This window comes from Bombina bombina, chromosome 7 (assembly GCF_027579735.1).
Source record: "Bombina bombina isolate aBomBom1 chromosome 7, aBomBom1.pri, whole genome shotgun sequence".
NCBI lineage: Eukaryota > Metazoa > Chordata > Amphibia > Anura > Bombinatoridae > Bombina > Bombina bombina.
In genome coordinates this window covers 5,814,167-5,833,127 of record NC_069505.1, presented here as the reverse complement: position 1 = coordinate 5,833,127, position 18,961 = coordinate 5,814,167, and the positions used below count along the sequence as shown (strand labels likewise).

General features: G+C 42.4%; 1 protein-coding gene across 4 annotated transcripts in view; it reads left to right on the top strand.

The window, feature by feature from the left end:
- DPF2 (double PHD fingers 2) overlaps positions 1-18,961 on the top strand; it is a 442,311-nt gene that overhangs the window by 61,312 nt on the left and 362,038 nt on the right. For 2 of the 4 annotated variants that reach the window (XM_053719943.1, XM_053719942.1), the window contains exons 3-6: positions 968-1,075; positions 1,303-1,463; positions 2,926-3,018; positions 12,372-12,453. In XM_053719943.1, the coding sequence (XP_053575918.1) occupies positions 968-1,075; positions 1,303-1,463; positions 2,926-3,018; positions 12,372-12,453 (444 nt within the window). Of the gene's footprint in view, positions 1-967; positions 1,076-1,302; positions 1,515-2,925; positions 3,019-12,371; positions 12,454-18,961 lie in introns of all 4 variants that reach the window. The other 2 variants (XM_053719941.1, XM_053719940.1) reach the window with 1 other exon arrangement.

Sequence of the window (18,961 nt, the reverse complement as noted above, 5' to 3'; positions counted from 1 at the left end):
AAATGCAAGGTTCTACATTTTGGAAGTAAAAATAAGCAGGCTACGTATTTTTTAAATGGGACAAGACTTAGCCAAACACAGGAGGAAAGGGATTTGGGAGTAGTAATAGATAACAAGCTAAAGATGGGTGCACAATGCAGGGCAGCGGCTTCAAAGGCTAATAAGATACTAGCATGTATTAAAAGAGGTATTGATTCAAGGGAGGAAAGCATAATTCTGTCATTATATAAAGCCCTGGTAAGACCTCACCTTGAGTTTGGAGTGCAGTTCTGGGGACCAATTGCTAAAAAAGATATTGCAGAACTAGAAAAAGTTCAGAGAAGGGCCACAAAGCTAATAAGGGGATTGGAGAAATTAACCTATGAGGAGAGGCTAGCCAAACTGGGTCTGTTTTCTTTAGAAAAAAGGCGCTTGAGAGGTGACATGATTACTTTATATAAATATATTCAAGGCCCATATACAGAGATGGCAGAAGCTCTGTTTATTCCAAGAAAATTGTTTCTGACAAGAGGTCATAATTTAAGGTTGGAGGAAAGGAGATTTAATCTCCTGCAACGGAAACGTTTTTTCACTGTGAGAGCAATAAAATTGTGGAACTCATTACCAAAGGAGGTAGTGAATGCCAATACCATAGATACATTTAAAAATAGTCTGGATAAGTTTCTGTATACAAACAAAATTCATGGATATGATTGCTAGTATTAAATGGGTCACATTTTAATGGGGTTATTTAAGCTTAACTGGAGCTTTTTGTAAGTATTTTAGATTTGTATAGGTTGAACTCGATGGACTTCAGTCTTTTTTTCAACCTTATCTACTATGTTACTATGTTATGTTTTTCAACTGACCTGGAAATGTATAAAGCAGCAATTTGTTTAATAAATGTGCTGGTCCTGAGGCAGCTACACAATAGTAAGAATCTTTACTGTCCCTCACATAACCTTGGTCAATGTAATCTCTCTTTAAGGTGAGGCCCCTGGCCAGCTGTACACTTACCCATCCCGCCGCTGGCGCAAGAGGAGGAGGGCGCACCCTCCAGAAGATCCCAGGCTTTCTTTCCCCCCTCTTAAACCAGGTAAAGGACAGTGCTACAAAACGTTGCAGAATTATTAATTTTAAATTTATATACATAGCAAGGTGTTTTTTGTTTTTTTTCCTCCTGTGTTTGGTAAATGTCCTAGGTCTTCATGACTTTCTCTCTTCCTTCCTCTCTTCATATTTATAGCATGTTGTCTTGTATTATTTCTACAGTTTTATTTCTCTCACTTAAACACAACCATGTTGTTTCCTTTCTGTTTCTAGATCCAGAGCAAGTCATGAAGAAAGAAAGTTTAATCCCAGCCGACGGCAGCAGCCTGGAAGCTCTCCTGCGCTCAGATAACCTAGAGAAGAGAGTCCTACCCGAGCCACGTGATGACGACAGCTTGACAGAGTTCCCCTCAATGACCAGCCGAGCAAGGAAGGTACAGGCCTCCAGCGGAAGGCAGCATTACGTTGCGCGCGGGATTATCACGGTAAAGACAGTTTAGGCAGCACATAGCCTGGGGCAAGAAGCAGCATCATTTAGATATGTATTAGTAAAGTGTTTCTATTGATCTGTCACATAACTACAGATACACTAATCGTATAGTTATTTCTTACACCAGTGATTTTCAGCCAGGGTATCTGCGTGCGCACATTAGTGTTTTCTAGCAACGGACTGATTGTCAGTAATGACGACGCAATAAGAATTTCTTACAAGATGTTATATAAAAAAAAAAGGGGTTAACATGTAATACTACGCTGTATATATTAGCTTTATTTAAGGTGATATCTCAAGTGGTAAAGTATTTACTTTTGTATAGTATTAAAGGGACAGTCTACACCAGAATTGTTATTGTTTTAAAATATAAATAATCCCTTTTTTACCCAATCCCCAGTTTTTCATAACCAACAGTTATATTTATATATTTTTTTTACCTCTGTGATTATCTTGTATCTAAGCCTCTGCAAACTGCCCCTTTATTTCAGTTCTTTTGACAGACTTGCAGTTTAGCCAATCAGTGATGGCTCCCAGGTAACTTCACGTGCACAAGCACAGTGTTATCTATATGAAACACATGAACTAACACCCTTTAGTGGTGAAAAACCTGTTAAAATGCATTCTTAAGAGCCGGCCTTCAAGGTCTAAGAATTTAGCCCATGAACCTCCTAGGTTAAGCTTTCAACTAAGAATACCATGAGAACTAAGCAAAATTGGTGATAAAAGTAAATTGGGAAAATTGTTTAAAATTACATGCCCTATCTGAATCATGAAAGTTTATTTTGGACTAGACTGTCCCTTTAAGACCCTATTAGTGTCCGTTTAAAATAAGTCATAGGTGTAGTGTTATAATATATATGAAAGAGACTGTTGTGCAAAATGTATTTTTATTTACTTATTTTGGGAAGAGACATTGACTTTTGTAATTTGACACTTCCTAAATTCTTATATTTATCATAGAAATAGATTTGTTAGCTTATGATTTTTTTTTTAAATGAAGCATAATTGATCTGAAAAGTATAGAATATTTTGGCCCCTTATGTTTTAGTATAATTTATGTTTGTGAAAAGACCTTTATCCTGAGTCAGGCCCTGACTAATCCTAGGGGCGTGGCTTCTAATTTGTATTTACTTTTTAATAAAGATTAATTTTATGTACATTGTACACAAAAACAACTTTGGCTATCCCGTTTAATTTCCCACTTGGCTCTAAGTTAAACCACTAATTAATTACTTAATGTTAAAAACAAACCTCAAGAGCTTACAAATCATTGTCTTTCCTCTTCCGGCTGGTAAATTATCACCGGTCTATATCCCAGTGGCTTCCTTTTCTTCCCTGAAGCTTTACCCCCTCTTCTATTCAAGCTCCCAAAATTATCCCTCTCAATCTTTCTATCTGTATAGCGCATCTTGGATCCCGATGATTTCCTAGATGACCTTGATGATGAAGATTATGAAGACGACACACCAAAAAGACGTGGCAAGGGCAAAGCCAGGGTAAGAAGTGATATTAAACATGCTCTTGTACAGCAGTAAAGGACAAGGTCCTGCAAGGGATATTAAACCTGCTCTTGTACAGCAGTGACGGGCATGGTCCTGAAAGGGATATTAAACCTGCTCTTGTACAGCACTAACGGGCAAGGTCCTGCATTGGATATTAAACCTACTCTTGTACAGCAGTAACGGGCAAGGTCCTGCAATGGATATTAAACCTGCTCTTATACAGCAGTAAAGGACAAGGTCCTGCAAGGGATATTAAACCTGCTCTTGTACAGCAGTAACGGGCAAGGTCCTGAAAGGGATATTAAACCTGCTCTTGTACAGCAGTAAATAGCAAGGTGCTGAAAGGGATATTAAACCTGCTGTTGTACAGCAGTAACGGGCAAGGTCCTGAAAGGGATATTAAACCTGCTGTTGTACAGCAGTAACGGGCAAGGTCCTGAAAGGGATATTAAACCTGCTCTTGTACAGAAGTAAAGGACAAGGTCCTGCAAGGTATATTAAACCTGCTCTTGTACAGCAGTAACGGGCAAGGTCCTGCAATGGATATTAAACCTGCTCTTATACAGCAGTAAAGGACAAGGTCCTGCAAGGGATATTAAACCTGCTCTTGTACAGCAGTGACAGGCAAGGTCCTGAAAGGGATATTAAATCTGCTCTTGTACAGCAGTAACGGGCAAGGTCCTGCAATGGATATTAAACCTGCTCTTGTACAGCAGTAACGGGCAAGGTCCTGCAAGGGATATTAAACCTGCTCTTGTACAGCAGTAACGGGCAAGGTCCTGCAAGGGATATTAAACCTGCTCTTGTACAGCAGTAACGGGCAAGGTCCTGAAAGGGATATTAAACCTGCTCTTGTACAGCAGTAAATAGCAAGGTCCTCAAAGGGATATTAAACCTGCTCTTGTACAGCAGTAACGGGCAAGGTCCTGCAATGGATATTAAACCTGCTCTTGTACAGCAGTAAATAGCAAGGTCCTCAAAGGGATATTAAACCTGCTCTTGTACAGCAGTAACGGGCAAGGTCCTGCAATGGATATTAAACCTGCTCTTGTACAGCAGTACATAGCAAGGTCCTGAAAGGGATATTAAACCTGCTCTTGTACAGCAGTAAATAGCAAGGTCCTGAAAGGGATATTAAATCTGCTCTTATACAGCAGTAACGGGCAAGGTCCTGCAAGGGATATTAAACCTGCTCTTGTACAGCAGTAACGGGCAAGGTCCTAAAAGGGATATTAAACCTGCTCTTGTACAGCAGTAAATAGCAAGGTGCTGAAAGGGATATTAAACCTTCTCTTGTACAGCAGTAACGGGCAAGGTTCTGAAAGGGATATTAAACCTGCTCTTGTACAGCAGTAACGGGCAAGGTCCTGAAAGGGATATTAAACCTGCTCTTGTACAGCAGTACATAGCAAGGTCCTGAAAGGGATATTAAACCTGCTCTTGTACAGCAGAAAGGGATATTAAACCTGCTCTTGTACAGCAGTAAATAGCAAGGTCCTGAAAGGGATATTAAACCTGCTCTTGTACAGCAGTAACGGGCAAGGTCCTGAAAGGGATATTAAACCTGCTCTTGTACAGCAGAAAGGGATATTAAACCTGCTCTTGTACAGAAGTAAATAGCAAGGTCCTGAAAGGGATATTAAACCTGCTCTTGTACAGCAGTAACGGGGAAGGTCCTGAAAGGGATATTAAACCTGCTCTTGTACAGCAGAAAGGGATATTAAACCTGCTCTTATACAGCAGTAACGGGCAAGGTGCTGAAAGGGATATTAAACCTGCTCTTGTACAGCAGTAATGGGCAGCAAGGTCCTGAAAGGGATATTAAACCTGCTCTTGTACAGCAGTAAAGGACAAGGTCCTGCAAGGGATATTAAACCTGCTCTTATACAGCAGTAACGGGCAAGGTCCTCAAAGGGATATTAAACCTGCTCTTGTACAGCAGTAACGGGCAAGGTCCTGCAATGGATATTAAACCTGCTCTTGTACAGCAGTAAATAGCAAGGTCCTGAAAGGGATATTAAACCTGCTCTTGTACAGCAGTACATAGCAAGGTCCTGAAAGGGATATTAAACCTGCTCTTGTACAGCAGAAAGGGATATTAAACCTGCTCTTGTACAGCAGTAACGGGCAAGGTGCTGAAAGGGATATTAAACCTGCTCTTGTACAGCAGTAATGGGCAAGGTCCTGAAAGGAATATTAAACCTGCTCTTGTACAGCAGTAATGGGCAGCAAGGTCCTGAAAGGGATATTAAACCTGCTCTTGTACAGCAGTAACGGGCAAGGTCCTGAAAGGGATATTAAACCTGCTCTTGTACAGCAGTAAATAGCAAGGTCCTCAAAGGGATATTAAACCTGCTCTTGTACAGCAGTAACGGGCAAGGTCCTGCAATGGATATTAAACCTGCTCTTGTACAGCAGTAAATAGCAAGGTCCTGAAAGGGATATTAAACCTGCTCTTGTACAGCAGTACATAGCAAGGTCCTGAAAGGGATATTAAACCTGCTCTTGTACAGCAGTAAATAGCAAGGTCCTTAAAGGGATATTAAATCTGCTCTTATACAGCAGTAACGGGCAAGGTCCTGCAAGGGATATTAAACCTGCTCTTGTACAGCAGTAACGGGCAAGGTCCTGCAAGGGATATTAAACCTGCTCTTGTACAGCAGTAACGGGCAAGGTCCTGCAAGGGATATTAAACCTGCTCTTGTACAGCAGTAACGGGCAAGGTCCTGAAAGGGATATTAAACCTGCTCTTGTACAGCAGTAACGGGCAAGGTCCTAAAAGGGATATTAAACCTGCTCTTGTACAGCAGTAAATAGCAAGGTGCTGAAAGGGATATTAAACCTGCTCTTGTACAGCAGCAATGGGCAAGGTCCTGAAAGGGATATTAAACCTGCTCTTGTACAGCAGTGACAGGCAAGGTCCTGAAAGGGATATTAAACCTGCTCTTGTACAGCAGAAAGGGATATTAAACCTGCTCTTGTACAGCAGAAAGGGATATTAAACCTGCTCTTGTACAGCAGAAAGGGATATTAAACCTGCTCTTGTACAGCAGAAAGGGATATTAAACCTGCTCTTGTACAGCAGAAAGGGATATTAAACCTGCTCTTGTACAGCAGAAAGGGATATTAAACCTGGTCTTGTACAGCAGAAAGGGATATTAAACCTGCTCTTGTACAGCAGAAAGGGATATTAAACCTGCTCTTGTACAGCAGAAAGGGATATTAAACCTGCTCTTGTACAGCAGAAAGGGATATTAAACCTGCTCTTGTACAGCAGAAAGGGATATTAAACCTGCTCTTGTACAGCAGAAAGGGATATTAAACCTGCTCTTGTACAGCAGAAAGGGATATTAAACCTGCTCTTGTACAGCAGTAAAGGGCAAGGTGCTGAATGGTATATTAAAGCTGCTCTTGTACAGCAGAAAGGGATATAAAACCTGCTCTTGTACAGCAGTAACAGGCAAGGTGCTGAAAGGGATATTAAACCTGCTCTTGTACTGCAATAAAGGGAAAGGTCCTGAAAGGGATATTAAACCTGCTCTTGTACAGCAATAGAGAGGTCCTAAAAGGGATATTAAACCTGCTCTTGTACAGTAATAAAAGGAAAGGTCCTGAAAGGGATATTAAACCTGCTCTTGTACAGCAATAAAAGGAAAGGTCCTGAAAGGGATATTAAACCTACTCTTGTACAGCAATAAAGGGAAAGGTCCTGAAAGGGATATTAAACCTGCTCTGGTACAGCAGTAACGGGCAAGGTCCTGAAAGGGATATTAAACCTGCTCTTGTACAGCAGAAAGGGATATTAAACCTGCTCTTGTACAGCAGAAAGGGATATTAAACCTGCTCTTGTACAGCAGAAAGGGATATTAAACCTGCTCTTGTATAGCCGTAAAGGGCAAGGTGCTGAAAGGGATATTAAACCTGCTCTTGTACAGCAGTAAATAGCAAGGTCCTGAAAGGGATATTAAACCTGCTCTTGTACAGCAGAAAGGAATATTAAACCTGGTCTTGTATAGCCGTAAAGGGCAAGGTGCTGAAACAGATATTAAACCTGCTCTTGTACAGCAGTAACGGGCAAGTTTCTGAAAGGGATATTAAACCTGCTCTTGTACAGCAGTAACGGGCAAGTTTCTGAAAGGGATATTAAACCTGCTCTTGTACAGCAGTAATGGGCAAGGTTCTGAAAGGGATATTAAACCTGCTCTTGTACAGCAGTAACGGGCAAGGTTCTGAAAGGGATATTAAACCTGCTCTTGTACAGCAGTAATGGGCAAGGTTCTGAAAGGGATATTAAAACTGGTATTGTACAGCAGTAACGGGCAAGGTTCTGAAAGGGATATTAAACCTGCTCTTGTACAGCAGTAACGGGCAAGGTCCTGAAAGGGATATTAAACCTGCTCTTGTATAGCAGTTATGGACAAGGTCCTGACAGGGATATTAAACCTGCTCTTGTACAGCAGTAAATAGCAAGGTCCTGAAAGGGATATTAAACCTGCTCTTGTAAAGCAGTAAATAGCAACGTCCTGAAAGGGATATTAAACCTGCTCTTGTACAGCAGTAAATAGCAAGGTCCTGAAAGGGATATTAAACCTGCTCTTGTACAGCAGTAAATAGCAAGGTCCTGAAAGGGATATTAAACCTGCTCTTGTACAGCAGTAAATAGCAAGGTCCTGAAAGGGATATTAAACCTGCTCTTGTACAGCAGTAAATAGCAAGGTCCTGAAAGGGATATTAAACCTGCTCTTGTACAGCAGTAACGGGCAAGGTCCTGAAAGGGATATTAAACCTGCTCTTGTACAGCAGTAACGGGCAAGGTCCTGAAAGGGATATTAAACCTGCTCTTGTAAAGCAGTAACGGGCAAGGTCCTGAAAGGGATATTAAACCTGCTCTTGTACAGCAGTAAATAGCAAGGTCCTGAAAGGGATATTAAACCTGCTCTTGTACAGCAGTAACAGGGAAGGTCCTGAAATGGATGTTAAACCTGCTCTTGTACAGCAGTAAATAGCAAGGTGCTGAAAGGGATATTAAACCTGCTCTTGTACAGCAGTAAATTGCAAGGTGCTGAAAGGGATATTAAACCTGCTCTTGTACAGCAGTAAATAGCAAGGTGCTGAAAGGGATATTAAACCTGCTCTTGTACAGCAATAAATAGCAAGGTGCTGAAAGGGATATTAAACCTGCTCTTGTACAGCAGTAAATAGCAAGGTGCTGAAAGGGATATTAAACCTGCTCTTGTACAGCAGTAAATAGCAAGGTTCTGAAAGGGATTTTAAACCTGCTCTTGTACAGCAGTAACGGGCAAGGTCCTGAAAGGGATATTAAACCTGCTCTTGTACAGCAGTAACGGGCAAGGTCCTGAAAGAGATATTAAACCTGCTCTTGTACAGCAGTAATGGGCAAGGTATTGAAAGTGATATTAAACCTGCTCTTGTACAGCAGTAACGGGCAAGGTCCTGAAAGGGATATTAAACCTGCTCTTGTACAGCAGTAACGGGCAAGGTCCTGAAAGGGATATTAAACCTGCTCTTGTACAGCAGTAACGGGCAAGGTGCTGAAAGGGATATTAAACCTGCTCTTGTACAGCAGTAACTGGGAAGGTCCTGAAAGGGATATTAAACCTGCTCTTGTACAGCAGTAACGGGCAGCAAGGTCCTGAAATGGATATTAAACCTGTTCTTGTAAAGGACATTAAACCTGCTCTTGTACAGCAGTAATTAGCAAGGTCCTGAAAGGGATATTAAACCTGCTCTTGTACAGCAGTAATTAGCAAGGTCCTGAAAGGGATATTAAACCTGCTCTTGTACAGCAGTAATTAGCAAGGTCCTGAAAGGGATATTAAACCTGCTCTTGTACAGCAGTAATTAGCAAGGTCCTGAAAGTGATATTAAACCTGCTCTTGTACAGCAGTAACGGGCAGCAAGGTCCTGAAAGGGATATTAAACCTGCTCTTTTACAGCAGTAATGGGCAAGGTTCTGAAAGGGATATTAAACCTGCTCTTGTACAGCAGTAATGGGCAAGGTTCTGAAAGGGATATTAAAACTGGTCTTGTACAGCAGTAACGGGCAAGGTTCTGAAAGGGATATTAAACCTGCTCTTGTACAGCAGTAACGGGCAAGGTTCTGAAAGGGATATTAAACCTGCTCTTGTACAGCAGTAATGGGCAAGGTTCTGAAAGGGATATTAAAACTGGTATTGTACAGCAGTAACGGGCAAGGTGCTGAAAGGGATATTAAACCTGCTCTTGTACAGCAGTAACGGGCAAGGTCCTGAAAGGGATATTAAACCTGCTCTTGTACAGCAGTAACGGGCAAGGTCCTGAAAGGGATATTAAACCTGCTCTTGTATAGCAGTTATGGGCAAGGTCCTGACAGGGATATTAAACCTGCTCTTGTACAGCAGTAAATAGCAAGGTCCTGAAAGGGATATTAAACCTGCTCTTGTAAAGCAGTAAATAGCAAGGTCCTGAAAGGGATATTAAACCTGCTCTTGTACAGCAGTAAATAGCAAGGTCCTGAAAGGGATATTAAACCTGCTCTTGTACAGCAGTAAATAGCAAGGTCCTGAAAGGGATATTAAACCTGCTCTTGTACAGCAGTAACGGGCAAGGTCCTGAAAGGTATATTAAACCTGCTCTTGTACAGCAGTAAGGGGCAAGGTCCTGAAAGGGATATTAAACCTGCTCTTGTACAGCAGTAACGGGCAAGGTCCTGAAAGGTATATTAAACCTGCTCTTGTACAGCAGTAACGGGCAAGGTCCTGAAAGGGATATTAAACCTGCTCTTGTACAGCAGAAAGGGATATTTAAACTTGGTCTTGTATAGCAGTAAAGGGCCAAGGTCCTGAAAGGGATATTAAACCTGGTCTTGTACAGCAGTAAAGGACTTGGTCCTGAAAGGGATATTAAACCTGCTCTTGTATAGCAGTAAAGGGCAAGGTCCTGAAAGCGATATTAAACCTGCTCTTGTACAGCAGTAAATAGTAAGGTCCTGAAAGGGATATTAAACCTGCTCTTGTACAGCAGTAACAGGGAAGGTCCTGAAATGGATGTTAAACCTGTTCTTGTACAGCAGTAACAGGGAAGGTCCTGAAATGGATGTTAAACCTGCTCTTGTACAGCAGTAAATAGCAAGGTGTTGAAAGGGATATTAAACCTGCTCTTGTACAGCAGTAAATAGCAAGGTGCTGAAAGGGATATTAAACCTGCTCTTGTACAGCAGTAAATAGCAAGGTTCTGAAAGGGATTTTAAACCTGCTCTTGTACAGCAGTAACGGGCAAGGTCCTGAAAGAGATATTAAACCTGCTCTTGTACAGCAGTAACGGGCAAGGTCCTGAAAGGGATATTAAACCTGCTCTTGTACAGCAGTAATGGGCAAGGTCCTGAAAGAGATATTAAACCTGCTCTTGTACAGCAGTAACGGGCAAGGTCCTGAAAGGGATATTAAACCTGCTCTTGTACAGCAGTAACGGGCAGCAAGGTCCTGAAAGGGATTATTAAACCTGCTCTTGTACAGCAGTAACGGGCAGCAAGGTCCTGAAAGGGATATTAAACCTGCTCTTGTACAGCAGTAACTGGGAAGGTCCTGAAAGGGATATTAAACCTGCTCTTGTACAGCAGTAACGGGCAGCAAGGTCCTGAAAGGGATATTAAACCTGCTCTTGTAAAGGACATTAAACCTGCTCTTGTACAGCAGTAAAGGACATTAAACCTGCTCTTGTACAGCAGTAATTAGCAAGGTCCTGAAAGGTATATTAAACCTGCTCTTGTACAGCAGTAATTAGCAAGGTCCTGAAAGGTATATTAAACCTGCTCTTGTACAGCAGTAACGGGCAAGGTCCTGAAAGGGATATTAAACCTGCTCTTGTACAGCAGTAACGGGCAAGGTCCTGAAAGGGATATTAAACCTGCTCTTGTACAGCAGTAACGGGCAAGGTCCTGAAAGGGATATTAAACCTGCTCTTGTACAGCAGTAACGGGCGGCAAGGTCCTGAAAGGGATATTAAACCTGCTCTTGTACAGCAGTAACGGGCAGCAAGGTCCTGAAAGGGATATTAAACCTGCTCTTGTACAGCAGTAATGGGCAAAGTCCTGAAAGGGATATTAAACCTGCTCTTGTACAGCAGTAATGGGCAAGGTCCTGAAAGGGATATTAAACCTGCTCTTATACAGCAGTAATGGGCAAGGTGCTGAAAGTGATATTAAACCTGCTCTTGTACAGCAGTAACGGGCAAGGTCCTGAAAGGGATATAGGAGTTATTAACTATTACATAGAAAGGACATGGACTGATTTATTAGTGAGCCTAGATAACTATGTGCTTAAACACATAGGTAAAGTCCCGTCTGTGAGCTGCAGGACACAGCAGGTGAATGGTGGGGTTGTGTGGCTGTTTTTTTGTCAGTGTGCTGCTTAAGAGCTGCAAGGCTTGTTGCTTTTAAAGGGACATGAAACCGAACATTTTTCTTTTTATGATTCAGATAGAGAATACAATTTTAATCAACTTTCCAATTTTATTATTTAATTTGCTTCCTTCTCTTGCTATCCTTTGCTGAAAGGTTTATCTTGGAAAGCTCAGGAGCAGCAGAGAACCTAGGTTCTAGCTACTGATTGGTTGATGCATATATTCATACTGATTGTCATTGGCTCACCAATGTGTTCAGTCAGCTTATTCAACAAAACATACCAAGAGAACGAAGAATATTGATAATGGGAGTAAATTAGAAAATTGCTTAAAATTGCTGCTCTATCTGAATCATGAAATAAATAATTTGGGTTTCATATTCCTTTAAGTGAGTTAACTGTGTGTTTAACTGTCTTAAAGGGGTTAAACACAAGAGTAACCAAGGCTCTCTAATGCATAAGACCATGTAATTACGTTAGAATGTACTGCAGTGATTATTGGCTGGGGTATACTAGGCTGCTCAGGACCTACCTTAAAGGTACACTAGAATGTCATTTTTACCAAATGACTTGTTATACCAGTGCAGGGAAATAAATGTATACGTGTTACTTTTGGTGTTTTCTTGTAAGTGAAATATCTGCTATTGCACATTGAAACCACCACCTATAATGAAAATGTCTGTGCTTTGGCATTGGTGTATAGAGAGCGAGCGGTAACAAGACAACTTTCCGGGTGGCTCACACTGTTTTAATTGGCAATTCTTTGCTTAATATGGATGGTACATTCAATGAGGAGGAACACTCTATTAAAAAAAATAATAAATCTAAATAAGCACTTTCCCATACTTTTAATACTCTGTAGCTTGTGTAAATAAAAGGGCAATTACAGTCTTTTACTTTGCAGGTTTACCAACAGGTTGCCTAATTTTTGTTCCTTTTTGCTTCTAGGGTAAAGGTGTGGGCAGTGGCGCCAGGAAAAAGCTAGACGCAGCCGCTTTGGACGACAGAGATAAACCTTACGCTTGCGACAGTGAGTTAAACTTCTCTCGCTTAACGCTTAACATTCTCACACATTTAATCCCCAAACAGTTTTACAAACTAATCTGATGCACATTTTAACACAACCCTCATTTCTTACCCAAATTACAATTGCTCTCCTTTTTAATAAGCAGATTCCACGATTCATTAGCAGTCAGAAGCAGTTATAGATTAGTGCATGGTGCGAATAGCTAAATTGAAAACCTCTGTATACTTATACAGATGTAGGTGCTCGTCAAGATGTTTGCAGAAATCTTACTGAATATGTGTGCGCACTTTGTGTATGTGGTCGTGTGTGCCGGGATTTTTGTCTCTTATATGTAAAAGAATTGTTAATCATGTAAATTACGGCTCCTCTTTTTAAATAGGGCTGCTCTGCATTTGTCTTTTTTGTTTTTCTTCTTAAACGGGGAGAGGCCACAGTTGCATTCATTACTTTTGGGAATTCAGAACCTGGCTACCAGGAGGAGGCAAAGACACCTCAGCCAAAGGCTTAAATACCTTCCCCACTTCCCTCATCCCCCAGTCATTCTTTGCCTTTCGCCACAGGAGGTTGGCAGAGAAGTGTCGGAAGATTAAAGATAGTCTCTTATGGAGGGTAGTACTTTTCGGAACGGGACTGGAGTTTTAAGTAGTCCTGTCAGCCTCTCAGTGAAAGTTTGGATGAAAGTTAGAGTCCGGAGATGCATTGAGAGTCTTTCTGCGAAACCATCCCAACACATATTAACAGCTCCTTAGCAATCGGCATTGACGAGTTTCGCTGCCTACTTTGTTCGCTCAAGTCCATGTTAGAAGCGAGGCTACTATCTGTCACCCTTGATGGGCCGTGTTCCTGTTCCACGGCGTAGATTCCGGTAAGTTCGTTTTATTTTACTTTCAATATGAGAATGTAAAGTAAAACGAAGAAGTCAGGGTCTCAGTGGGACTCCTTTATCTTATGGAATCGAGGGTTAATATCTCCTGAGGGGGGTTTTTGAACAGGGGGGTCTTTAATCATGTTTGTTATGATTCTGTCTTATAATGTGTAGTGATATTTGGGCTCCTGGCTATATTGGAACATAACAGCCTTTTTTTGTCAGACTGCACAGTCTGACTTTGGCACGTTTTTAGTTGGCCTGCACGGTGTACTTTGTTACCGGGCGTGGTCACGTTTCTAGTCACCATTTCCGTATTCCTGACCACGTGGTGACAGAGAGAGTCTGTTTCGTTAGTTGTCTGGGTCATAGGAAGTGCCCCAGCCATTGGAGGTGTAAGGTGCCGTTTTATTTTTTCTTTCCATAATTTCTATCCTAGTTATGGAGGACTCTGATTTTTTTTTGGAGACGGATGTCTCTGATTCAGATTCTATTTCTTGCGAAGAGTATGAAATGGCCCAGGTAATCCATTCCCATCAGTTATGTTTTGCATGCCGCTTTATAGTGCTCTTTTCTCCCGATCCAGGGAACTTAGAGTCTGCTGTGCCATACGCCCCTGGGGATCCCATATCCCGTGTGGCGAGTACCCTAGAACCTTCCTTGGCTACGCAAGCTGGTGTCCCTAATGCTGTTACCCCTTCTCCGGAAGGCAACTTGTTTCCTCCAGAGTTTACGGCACGGTTCGGCATGGCCATTTCTTTGGCATTAGCGCATTTACATCTTCCAGGGAGGGAGACGTTAGTGATATTCTGTCCATGTTCGGGGGAACCAGGGCTGGCCAGGCGAGGGATCGTCTGGGTCAGATCAGCCCTCTGGGGAAGCGGTTGCCTCTGAGGCTTCAGGGGCCCAATCCTCGGGGTCGTCAGTTCCCCCGGCGGAGGCAAGTCTTGCTTTTCGTTATAGGCTGGCGCGCCTTCGTGTCCTACTGCGGTATGTTTTGGCAGTGCTGGTGGATCCCAACCCGGAGGGTTTGAGGGGTCCTCAGTCTTCCACTCCGGATGACAAGCTGGGTTAGATGTGGGGGGGGATGCAGTTGATCTCCTTGTCTCCGATTTATCTTTTTCTTTGGGGTTATTTAGTTCTGAGCTTCAGGAGAATAGGATCTCTGACGGACTGGCCCTGTCAGTGTAACCATTTTTCTTGGGCGTTCACCTGTGAGTGCCGCCCTCTTCTTCGTTGATTCTGATGGGTTGTATTTGTTTTTTGGAAGCTCATGTTTGTTGTTCTTTTTCCGTTGGGAAACATTTCTTCTCTGGAATTCGATACCAGCGATGTTGTGGTCGCTTGGACACTTCTGCGGAAGTTGTATATTAAGATATGGTTTGTATAGTCTTAAGTTTATCGATCCCTCCTAGGGTTTTGGATTTTATGTGACCTGGTTCAGTTCAGGAATGCGCTCTGTAGCAGGCTGGTCTTAGTCGGGCGCTGCTTTCTGTTCCTTAAAGGTCTATACCATCCACGTGGTGCAGGGATATCTGGTTGACCTGGTTGGGTGGTGAGTTTTCTCTCAGAAGAGAGGTTTATTGTTGGGTTCCTCCTTCAGCATGATGTATTCCCTTTAAATAGGGTTTGCCAGGGAGAAGAACTCCATGAGAAATTAATTTTTTCTTTAAGACTCTGCCCTTGATGGGGCTAAGAGAAGGAGGCCTTTCGTTTATGACGTTAGACTGGTTCTCGTTGCTTCTTTTTGGGTGGGACATCAAGGGGTTTAAGTCCTGTTCCTTTTTGTTGGGCCTGGACGGCTCCTGCTAAGAAGCACTCCGAAGGTCTTTGATCTTGAAGCTAGTTCTCTACATTTCGATTCTGGCTGGAGTTTTAGTCGTCTCCTTAACTTGGTGTACCAGATTGGGGGGGAGGGTTTATCCCTCCTATGGTATTTGCTATTTTTGAAATTCTTGACCATGGTACCTCTTTCATTGGGAGCGAGGTGTCTTAGACTTCTTTTTTTCCCATGTGGGTTTTTTCCCATTGGTTGGTCATCAGTTTTGATGGGCACTTTTGTCTGCCTTTCTTCCTCATACTGCTTCTCATCTGCTCTCATGTTTTTATGGACTATAGAGAATGTGTTGATCCCTTTGTGGGTTCTGGAGCTACCCTCTCCATTACATCAGTTGATATGTTGGTTTTGGGATATCGATGTTAGTCATCCTGTTGTCCCTTAGTCCTGGGGGGTTAATGGGAGGTGGACACAGATGGATTGTGTTTGATTTTTGCAGCCTCTGTTGCAGGAGATGGGGGTTTATTGGCAGCAGCTTAGCTGTCTGGAGGAAATTGCCCCTCAAATTTTGGAAAAGTATCTTTTCTGTCTCTTGGACGCTTAGTAAGCATCCAGTGTCCTAGGGCCTTTGGATGGGCTATGCTTGCATCTTCTAGGGTTCTCTGTATGAGGTATTCCTATCGATCCTTAAGGGTTCCTAGTCTGTGACCGGCTCCGGTTTCCGGGTACTCGGTTTTTTGGTCTTGGCTAGCATATCTGGCCGGACCTCCTAGTTGGATCCCGAGTGATTCAGCCCTTGTGGTTGTCTCATACGCTTGCTCCTTCGGACGGAGACTTGAGAAGGGCTTGATGACTTGTTAGCTGCCTAGTAAGCAGGAGATTGTTCTCTTATTCAGCCGTTCCACTTTATAGGTGGGCTCGCGGACTGTTTGGCTCCTGGACCAGCTGTTACAACCGGAGGGTACCCTTTTCAGTTGGTTCTGTTTTTGCCGTCTGTTAGATGACATATGCTCCATACCTGTGGATGAGCAGGTGTCTTCATTTCCCTCCCCTTAGGGGGAGCGTGATATTACCATGGTGTCCACCTAATTTTCGGAGGAGGTCCCTCGTCCTTGTGGTACAGTCAGGTTGGGGTGGATTCTGGTATTGTGTTCCTACTGTCGTGTCAGTGTGTGGTCTCCCTTTGTTTGGGAGTTCACCTTTTTGTATGGAAGGAATCTGGGTCTGGGTTCTGGATCCCGAGATCGTACTATGTTCTGTTCCGGCTTGGTGGTTTAGCTTTCCAAGCTTGTTGCATATGGTCAGGGTTTGCCTACCTTTTGTTACCATTTAGTCTTCTTTTGAGTTCTGGGTAATACAGGGATTTATTTATTTCCTTCTCTTCGACATGCCAGGCGCTTTTGGTGCTGGGCCTTGGTCTTGAGGAAGTAGCCCACGTAACCTACTGATGGGTTTTTGGGGCTTTGCAACTTGAGTTGTTGGTTTGGATCCAGATGTGGGCTGGTTTTACCTTTTTCGGCATGAGGCCGTGTTCTTCTCCAGATCTTGTGATCTCTCTTGAGGTGGAGATTGGAGGAGTTTTTACTCAGCGTGTTTTTTTTTCTGCTGCCCTATTTTGTAAGGGAGTGAGTTCCTGTTCTTCTGGAGGGTTCCATTTGTGGGGGTCTCCTAGTGCAGTTTCTAACTGATAGGCTAGTGTTCGTGACTGTCTACTAGTCTTGTGTGGCAGATGGGAGCCAGGAGCTCCTACTGAAGCAAGATAATTGCTTATGGTGCTAACTGTGGCAGTTCTTGGGAATATCTGCTTATTCTGCAGACTGCACTCTTTGTGAGTTATGGAATCTGCTCCGTGTTCTGATTTGTCTTTGAATCGAATCTTGGTCCTTTGGACTTTCTCCAGATTGGGGTAAAGGGTTTTTTCCCAATCTTAATTCTGGTAGGTTGTTGGAGTTTATCTCTTTTCCTTTTTATTTATTATGCTGCAACTTGCGGTTGTGCTCAATTTTGCAGGGGTTCCTTTTTTTACCCTAGTTGCTGAGATTTTAGATCTCTTGTATATTTCTTTTTCCTTTTCCCTTCCGGGAATAGGTGGAATCGGTACGGGCTTGGAGCCTGTAAGACTTGTCTCTTTGGGGGCTTTGTGCTCGGTTGAATCTAGTACCTTTGAGTTGTCTCTATCTGGGCCTTGCTGGATTTAACTGTTGGGCACTTAGTCCTTTCAGTCCTTTTTGTTCTGCTCGGTACAGCAGTTGCTGATTGGTTTGGGTAATTTCAGCCTGTGGTGCCCTTCAAATGGGCCGCCTTGTCTACCCGCCCTTTTTTGCATTCAGTGTCCTCTAACTTGGGTATTGTTTTCCCAAAAGTAATGAATGCAGCTGTGGACTCTCCCCGTTTAAGATGGAAAACATACATTTTGCTTGCCTGATAATTTTCTTTTCTTCTGATGGGGAGAGTCTACAGTTTCCTGCCAACGTTTTTTATGGGGGGCAGCCATGTTATAGTTTATTTTCCCACCTGATATTTCTCCTACTGTTCCTTGTTCCCTTGGCAGAATGATTGGGGGATGAGGGGAGTGGGAGGAGTATTTAAGCCTTTGGCTGGAGTGTCTTTGCCTCCTCCTGGTGGCCAGGTTCTGAATTCCTAAAAGTAATGAATGCATCTGTGGACTCTCCCCATACAGAAGAAAAGAAAATTATCAGGTAAGCATGTTTTTGGGTTCTTAAAGGGACATAGAAGTCAAAATAAAATTTTCATGACTTGTAGAGCATACAATTGAGGAAAAAAATCCAATTCTATTTCTTTCTCTTGGTATTCTTTTTTGAAGAGCACATCTAGGTAGGCTTGGGAGCACTGTATGACAGCAGTGTTTGCAACAATATATGTAACATAGTGCATCATTTTGACTGCCATGTCCCTTTAAGCAGGTTCTGCTGGTATCAGATGTGTGTATCGTTTCTCACAGCTGGCCGTGCGTCGGTGTTCGTGGCTTTTGTTCGTTCTTTGCTCCCCATCTACCCTATAGATCAGTTGCTCTCACTGTAAATGTTCCGGTCAGTGCCAGCAGCCACCTCAAGTGACCGTGCCCTTGCTCACTGTTCTGTCTCACCAGGTGTAAAAAGTTTATTACTTCATACAATCCAGATAGAATAGAATCATTTTAGAGATTTTAAAGGGACATGAACTCAGTTCCCCAGGAAATTCACAAGGATCCTTTTGCGTTTCTTTTTGTTTTGCCCACTTGTCCCTTAAAGGGACACTGAACCCAAATTTTTTTCTTTCATGATTCAGATAGAACATGAAATGTTAAGCAACTTTCTAATTTACTCCTATTATCAAATGTTCTTTATTCTCTTGGTATCTTTATTTGAAATGCAAGAATGTAAGTTTAGATGCCGGCCCAAATTTGGTGAACAACCTAGGTTGTCCTTGCTGATTGGTGGATAAATTCATCCACCAATCAAAAACTTCTGTCCAGAGCTGAACCAACAAAAAAGCTTAGATGCCTTCTTTTTCAAATAAAGATAGCAAGAGAACGAATAATCATTGATAATAGGAGTAAATTAGAAAGTTGCTTAAAATTCCTGCTCTGTCTGAATCACAAAAGAAAAAATGTTTGTTCAGTGTCCCTTTAAATATACTTTTTTTTCTTCTATTGCCTAGAGTTTAAAGGGCCTAGTTTTGCTACTTAGATGCTGAATGCTCCTATAAGCTGCACACTGATTGCTTTATCTGTGCCAGATCTGTTCCTAATTGGCCACGGCAAAGGAGATAAAATAACTGTTGACTTTTCAAGGGGTGTGTTCCTGGGCTATAAAAATGCTTAAAGGACCAGTCAACACATTAGATTTGCATAATCAACAAATGCAAGA